At 33.8% G+C, this 8,536-nt stretch overlaps 2 protein-coding genes across 2 annotated transcripts; one reads left to right on the forward strand and one right to left on the reverse strand.

Annotated features, from left to right (window-relative positions):
• The first annotated feature begins 4,501 nt into the window (after nucleotides 1–4,501).
• LOC112057079 (uncharacterized) lies at nucleotides 4,502–6,701 on the forward strand. The gene is made up of 3 exons (XM_024097572.2): nucleotides 4,502–4,784; nucleotides 4,950–5,050; nucleotides 5,957–6,701. The coding sequence occupies exons 1-3, from the start codon at nucleotides 4,502–4,504 to the stop codon at nucleotides 6,572–6,574; spliced, it is 1,002 nt and encodes a 333-aa protein (XP_023953340.2). The 3' UTR covers nucleotides 6,575–6,701.
• On the reverse strand, nucleotides 4,803–7,134 carry LOC112057078 (uncharacterized). The gene is made up of 2 exons (XM_052888535.1): nucleotides 6,697–7,134; nucleotides 4,803–5,873 (listed from the first exon to the last, which is right to left on the reverse strand). The coding sequence occupies exons 1-2, from the start codon at nucleotides 7,132–7,134 to the stop codon at nucleotides 5,064–5,066; spliced, it is 1,248 nt and encodes a 415-aa protein (XP_052744495.1). The 3' UTR covers nucleotides 4,803–5,063.
• Between the last annotated feature and the right edge of the window lie 1,402 nt (nucleotides 7,135–8,536).

An 8,536-nucleotide genomic window follows, 5' to 3' on the forward strand; every position in this document is an offset into this window, starting at 1 on the left:
GTATTTTTTAATTTAAATTTTTTTAATAGTAAAGATAATAAAAGAAAATGTGGAAGTAACCCCTGGCAACATGATTAAATTGATTCCATTTTATGACGGGAATCTTACATACATGTTCTTAAAACATGTGACTACTTAAATTTCATTTACAAAGGGAAAAAGGAACAAGCGGAATATATTTTACAAGTTATAACTAGTAGACTCACAGGAGAAGCAGCTAGTTTGATAGGTAAAACAGAAGACAAAAACTTACAACGACTTTTATACGATCATAAAACAACATTTCGGAAAGTTATTAAGTGAGGAAAATTAATCACTAAAATTATTAAATGCGGTTAAACAGCATGACAGATCAAATATTGGCAATTTAAAAAATAGCGCATAATGTTTTGTCTGCGACTTCAAGATTTTAAGGATTAATTAGAGATAAAATTAGCAAGCGCAATAAGAGTTCAACATCCTGCAAATTTAAAGGAGGCACTAACATTAATCCTCGAAGAACAATAGTTTCAGTTTCAATATCTTACTGAAAGTCTTCAGAAAGGATAAAACGAAACTTTAATTTTCAAAAGGAAACTTAATCGTCAATCAAATTATAGCCATATCTAAAGTCATAAATAATTGCGACACGTGTAAAAGAATGAAATATAATAGAAATCCTTTGAAAGCACAGTTGCTGTTAATACAAACTTGTTTCAGGAAATATTTATGGTTGTATTTTCAAGAGAAGGAATATCATTTTTGACTTTAGTTCATTCTTTCTCAAAATTGGGTCAAGTCATTGAGATGAAATGTAGATCAACACCAGAAATGATAAGAGCTATAATAAAATACTTTTCTTATTATGGCGTACCAGATAAAATCATTTGTGATCCTGTTACAGAATTTAATAATAATTTAATGAATGAAACTTTAATATTTTATAAAATTGATCGCTGCAGCAAATGTTCAAGTTCTCATTGAACTGTCGATTAGCCTTCTTAACATCCAATCCGTACCCATCAGGCCACGACAAAAAAGCTACATTCAAAACTACATTGGAATAATGACTCACTGTAATACATACAGTACAGGAGTTGTTGTGACTAGTATCTAGGCTTACACATCTTTTATTGTATTCACGTCATGTAAAGTATCTTAAACTTATTGTCATTCATGTATCATAAATAATTGCGACACACGTAAAATAATTAAATATGATAGAAATCCCTTGAAAGCACAGTTGCAGTTAATACTAACTTGTTTCAGGAAATATTTAATAAGAGAAGGAATATCATTTTTAACTTTAGTTGATTATTTTTCAATATTAGGTCAAGTCATTGAGATGAAATGTAGATCAACAACAGAAATGATAAGAGCTTTAATAAAATACTTTTCTTATTATGGCGTACCAGATAAAACCAGTTGTGATCCTGGTACAGAATTTAATAATAATTTAATGAATGAAACTTTAATGGGATTAATCTTTTCAATAAAATCAAAAATCGGATAATGAATGCGATCGAATATGTAAAATGTTTTCTTATGCAAATTAGACAAAAAATTAGCAAGCGCAATAAGAGTTCAACATCCAGCTTTAAAGAAAGAATTAACATGAAAGTCTTCAGAAAGGATGAAATAAAACTTTAATTTTCAAAAGGAAACACAATTTAATCGACAAAATGTTCAACCTAATTCAAATCGACAAAAACATCAGCCTTACTTTAATTTGAAAAAAAATCAGCCCAATTTTAATCGTCAATCAAATTATAGCCATATCCAAAGTCATAAATAATTGCGACACATGTAAAAGAATGAAATATGTCGGAAATCTCTTAAAACCATAGTTACAGTTAACACAAACTTGTAATAGTCACTTTCAGGAAATATTTATAAGTAGATGTATTTTCAATAGAAGGAATATAATTTGTAACTTTAGTTGATTCTTTCTCAAAATTAGGTCAAGTCATTGAGATGAAATGTAGATCAACACCAGAAATAAGAAGCTTTAATAAAATACTTTTCTCATTATGGCGTACCTGATAAAATCAGCTGTGATACTGGTACGGAATTTAATAATAATATAATGAAAGAAACATTTTTTTTTATTTTATAAAATTGATCGCTGCAGCAAATCTTCGAGTTCTTATTCAACCGTCAATTAGTCTCCTTAAGATCCAATCCGTACCCGTCAAGCCACGAGAAACAAAACTGGCGCAGTCGGTAGGATAGTTTCACGAAGATTCGTCGGTAATTAGTTTTCGTCACAAGAACAGCATCAAGAAGACTCAGCGAAAGAATCTCGTGATCCTCGACAAAGTGGTAGCAACGCAGAGCATTCGTGTACCGAACGGCAATCGTTTCTTGAAAATAGAAACTTCAATTTTCAAAAGAAAACACAATTTAGTCGACAAAATTACCAACCTCATTCAAATCAACAAAAATATCAGCCTCACTTCTTTAATCGGCAAAAATTTCAGCCCAATTTTAATTGTCAATCAAACTAAAACCATAAACAAAGTCTTAAATAATTGCGACACATGTAAAAGAATGAATTATGATAGAAATCCCTTGAAAGCACAGTTGCAGTTAATACAAACTTGTTTCAGGAAATATTTATGGTTGTATTTTCAAGAGAAGGAATATCATTTTTAACTTTAGTTGATTCTTTCTCAAAATTAGGTCAAGTCATTGAGATGAAATGTAGATCAACACCAGAAATGATAAGAGCTTTAATAAAATACTTTCTTATTATGGCGTACCAGATAAAACCAGTTGTGATCCTGGTACAGAATTTAATAATAATTTAATGAATGAAACTTTAATGGGATTAATCTTTTCAATAAAATCAAAAATCGGATAATGAATGCGATCGAAAATGTAAAAAGTTTTCTTATGCAAATTAGACAAAAAATTAGCAAGCGCAATAAAAGTTCAACATCCTGCTTTAAAGAAAGCATTAACATGAAAGTCTTCAGAAAGGATGAAATAAAACTTTAATTTTGAAAAGAAAACACAATTTAATCGACAAAATATTCAACCTAATTCAAATCGACAAAAACATCAGCCTTACTTTAATTTGAAAAAAATTAGCCCAATTTTAATCGTCAATCAAATTATAGCCATATCCAAAGTCATAAATAATTGCGACACATGTAAAAGAATGAAATATGTCGGAAATATCTTAAAACCATAGTTACAGTTAACACAAACTTGTAATAGTCACTTTTAAGAAATAATTATAAGTAGATGTATTTTTAATAGAAGGAATATAATTTTTAACTTTAGTCGATTCTTTCTCAAAATTTGGTCAAGCCATTAAGATCAAATGTAGATCAACACCAGAAATAAGAAGAGCTTTAATAAAATACTTTTCTCATTATGGCGTACCTGATAAAATCAGTTGTGATACTGGTACGGAATTTAATAATAATATAATGAAAGAAACATTTTTTATATTTTATAAAATTGATCGCTGCAGCAAATCTTAGAGTTTTTATTCAACCGTCGATTAGTCTCCCGTAAGATTCAGTAGTCCGTACCCGCCAAGCCACGAGAAACAAGACTGGCGCAGTCGGTAGGATAGTTTCACGAAGATTCGTCGGTAATTCGTTTTCGTCACAAGAACAGCATCAAGAATAGCATCAAGAATAATTAATGCGATCGAAAATGTAAAATGTTTTATATATAACTTAGAGATAAAATTAGCAAGCGCAATAAGAGTTCAACATCCTGCAAATTTAAAGGAAGCACTTACATTAATCCTCGAAGAACAATAGTTTCAGTTACAATATCTAACTGAAAGTCTTTAGAAAGGATAAAACAAAACTTTAATTTTCAAAAGGAAACACAATTTAATCGACAAAATATTTAACCTAATTCAAATTGACAAAAACATCAGCCTTACTTTAATTGGAAAAAAAATCAGCCCAATTTTAATCGTCAATGAAATTATAACCATATCTAAAGTCATAAATAATTGCGACACATGTAAAAGCATGAAATATGATAGAAATCCCTTAAAACCACAGTTACAGTTAACACAAACTTGTAATAGTCACTTTCAGGAAATATTTATAAGTAGATGTATTTTTAATAGAAGGAATATAATTTTTAACTTTAGTTGATTCTTTCTCAAAATTTGGTCAAGCCATTAAGATCAAATGTAGATCAACACCAGAAATAAGAAGAGCTTTAATAAAATACTTTTCTCATTATGGCGTACCTGATAAAATCAGCTGTGATACTGGTACGGAATTTAATAATAATATAATGAAAGAAACATTTTTTTTTTTATAAAAGTGATCGCTGCAGCAAATCTTCGAGTTCTTATTAGCCGGGTCCACACCGGACGATCCATCGCGCTCCGATCGCGCGCGGCAGCAGCGCGATCCAAAGATGCAGGCGGTGTGGACGTGCCGCGCGCGATCCATGCGCACGTATTGGAGCGCGCGCTCCCTACCTCGCGCGATCCGTGTGCGGTCGGTTTTTGTGCCAGCCTCAAAGGTGCCTCAGTTGCGTGATGCGCGCGGTGTGGACGGTTGTGTTGGTTCGCGCGATCCACCTCGCCATGAACATCTCAGAAAGTCGCCGTTTGATATCGCTTTATAAAGAATTTAAATGTTTATGGGATCCCAAAGATTCTAATTACACCAATAGAGGTGTTAGAGATGATGCTTGGCGTCAGATTTCTTGTGAAATGGGGAATAAGTCGATCGAGAACCTAAAGAAAAAAATGCGATCTCTGGCGGGAGGCTACAGAAGGGAGAAACACAGAGAGAAGCAAAGCCGTATAACTGGATCCGGTAAGAAAACAAAGCTACTTTTTATCTGTAGGTATTAAAATTATATATTTTATTATAAGTAATTACATCATAATATTTACTGTGGATTTCACGTGATTTCGCTTTTTACATTTAAGCTGTTAGAAATACACGTGGTTATTTTAATGAGTAACTTGTTTATTTCAGGTGCTCAAGATACATATAAATCAAAGTGGTTTGCGTATGATGACTTCGACTTTATGGCGGATAAAAATGAACCCGGAACCACACGCGATACATTGGAACATGTGAGCTATTAGTTTACTGATATTCATTTTGCCAAACTATTGTATGGTTTGTAACAAAGTGTCTTGCTAAGTGGGACCGTATTGTAGTGGCATTTTCTGTTGCTCTTCTTGGTACGACGGCCATCGGTTGTAGCGATTGTGATGGCGGTTCATTTCGCCAGCTTCCAGGTATTACATCTCCATTCTCCTGTACTGTATCAAACGTTCCTGGCGATATAAAGTTAGGATTACTGCGTAAGTAGTTATATAGATGAACCGTTGCCAGCACGACTTTAGTCGCAGTTTCTGGTTCCAAAAGCATAGGTTTACGCAGGACTCTGTAGGCAGAACTAAGTACTCCAAACGCGTTTTCAACTACTCTACGTGCTCTTGACAGTCGGTAGTTGAAAATTCTTTCACAAGAACCCCTTTCCCGTGTACCATCGTATGGTTTCATAGTATAATCATTAAGCTGAAAAGCTTTATCACCTAGTATATAATAGGGTACCTCAATTTTATAGGGAACTTGCAATATCTCCGGTGGAGGAATATTTAGCTCTTTTTTTTCAAGTTTTTTATATAAATTTGTGCTTTTGAACACGCCTCCATCTGATATTCTGCCTTTAGTCCCAACATTCACATACAGGAACCTATAATTTGCATCTACTAATGCAAAAAGAACAATACTAGGAAATAATTTGTAATTATCAAAGTCGTTGCCACTATTAAAAGGCGATTGTATAGCGACGTGTTTGCCGTCCATCGCTCCTATCACGTGTGGGAAATTCCACTTATTCTCGAATTGCTGAGAAACTGTACGCCATTCTTCTTTAGTTGACGGCACCTGAAAATAAAGGAGATCTTAATTATAATATAAAGCTGAAAATAAGAATAAGCAGTAAATAGTAATAATAATTGTTGTTACAGGTAGAATCTGATACGACTGAAGGGGAACTTGAAGTTAATACTACAGTGAGCGAAAACGAGAACAGTAACATTACTAGTGACACACAACCGGAGAGAGCCAACCACCACACAGATCAGAGTAGAGAGCAGAATGATCAGAATGCACAATCCAGTGTCCAAACAACAAACAAAAGAACAAAAAAAAGAAAGAAAACTACTTCTAATAATGCAGATGACATATCAGATGAAACTCTTTCAGAGGCTTTCCAACTTCTGCAACAATGTGCTCAGCCACCACAACCGGAAACTGATTCTTACATTGCTTTCGGGCAGTATATATCTACTGAATTGCGGAAATATGATGCAGTAACATTAGTTAATGTCAAAAATGCTATATGCCAAGTTATTTTTCAAGCTGACACAGGAAGATATGGGGATAGCAATTATGGATATTACACTAATTCATATCCTGGCACACCAATAGCATCCACTTCATCACAGTCCCAGTCTCTACAACCTCAAAATTATCCAGCTCCAATTCCACAGACATCACCGTCTGCTCATCTAGCCTCCAATTCATCGCAGTCCCAGTTTCTGAAACCTCAGGATTATTCACTTCCACAGTCACCACCGAATTAAATAAGTACCTAACTATATCATGTTTTCAAAAAATAATTAATAATTGTAAACATGTTACTTCTTTAAATTATGATTGTAATACACTACTTTTTTATTGAGTAATAAAGTATGGTTTTACTTACCTTTACATAATCATTTAACAGGTCAATGATGGCTTCACAAACTTCAGGAATAATTATCGATATAGACTGTTTGGAAATGCGGAACAGATACTGCAAACTGACGTACGAATCTCCAGTTGCTAAAAATCTCAATGTTAGTAATAATCTTTCCTTCACAGTAATGGCATCTCTATAATTTGTATCATTCTTTCTTAGCTTGTTATTTAATAATGAACACAATATCTCAAATTGATTAGCATTCATTCTTGCAAAATTGTGTTCAACTTTATCTGACACTAACTCTGCGTACAGCTGAGTCCCAGATTCCAAGCGATTTTTGTAAATTTGTTTCACCCAAAACCGTCGTTTTCTTTTTTGTGATTTTTTGCGCAAGCATTTAAGCAAAATAAAAGTTACTGCTGCAACGGCAAGACGCCGCCGTTGTACGTGTGACTCCATATCGTACAAGAGTTAGACTGGCTGAATCACGGATCGCCTTAGGATCGCTTGGAGCGCATAATTTGGGATCGCAAGTTTCCAAGAGTGGATCGGCCTAACACGATCCACGATCCACGCTCCGCGATCCTGGATCGTCCGGTGTGGACCCGGCTAATCAACCGTCAATTAGTCTCCTTAAGATCCAATCCGTACCCGTCAAGGCACGAGAAACAAAACTGGCGCAGTCGGTAGAATAGTTTCACGAAGATCCGTCGGTAATTAGTTTTCGTCACAAGAACAGCATCAAGAAGACTCAGCGAAAGAATCTCGTGATCCTCGACAAAGTAGTAGCAACGCAGAGCATTCGTGTACCGAACTGCAATCGTTTCTTGAAAATAGAAACTTCAATTTTCAAAAGAAAACACAATTTAGTCGACAAAATTACCAACCTCATTCAAATCAACAAAAATATCAGCCTCACTTCTTTAATCGGCAAAAATTTCAGCCCAATTTTAATCGTCAATCAAACTAAAACCATAAACAAAGTCATAAATAATTGTGACACATGTAAAAGAATGAATTATGATAGAAATCCCTTGAAAGCACAGTTGCAGTTAATACAAACTTGTTTCAGGAAATATTTATGGTTGTATTTTCAATAGAAGGAATATAATTTTTAACTTTAGTTGATTCTTTCTCAAAATTTGGTCAAGCCATTAAGATCAAATGTAGATCAACACCAGACATAAGAAGAGCTTTAATAAAATACTTTTCTCATTATGGCGTACCTGATAAAATCAGTTGTGATACTGGTACGGAATTTAATAATAATATAATGAAAGAAACATTTTTTTTATTTTATAAAATTGATCGCTGCAGCAAATCTTCGAGTTCTTATTCAACCGTCAATTAGTCTCCTTAAGATCCAATCCGTACCCGTCAAGGCACGAGAAACAAAACTGGCGCAGTCGGTAGAATAGTTTCACGAAGATTCGTCGGTAATTAGTTTTCGTCACAAAAACAGCATCAAGAAGACTCAGCGAAAGAATCTCGTGATCCTCGACAAAGTGGTAGCAACGGAGAGCATTCGTGTACCGAACTGCAATCGTTTCTTAAAAGAAACTTCAATTTTCAAAAGAAAACACATATTAGTCGACAAAATTACCAACCTCATTCAAATCAACAAAAATATCAGCCTCACTTCTTTAATCGGCAAAAATTTCAGCCCAATTTTAATCGTCAATCAAACTAAAACCATAAACAAAGTCTTAAATAATTGTGACACATGTAAAAGAATGAATTACGATAGAAATCCCTTGAAAGCACAGTTGCAGTTAATACAAACTTGTTTCAGGAAATATTGATGGTTGTATTTTCAAGAGAAGGAATATCATTTTTAACTTTAGTTGATTCTTTATCAAAA

The sequence above is a fragment of the Bicyclus anynana genome, chromosome 23 (assembly GCF_947172395.1).
Source record: "Bicyclus anynana chromosome 23, ilBicAnyn1.1, whole genome shotgun sequence".
Classification (NCBI taxonomy): domain Eukaryota; kingdom Metazoa; phylum Arthropoda; class Insecta; order Lepidoptera; family Nymphalidae; genus Bicyclus; species Bicyclus anynana.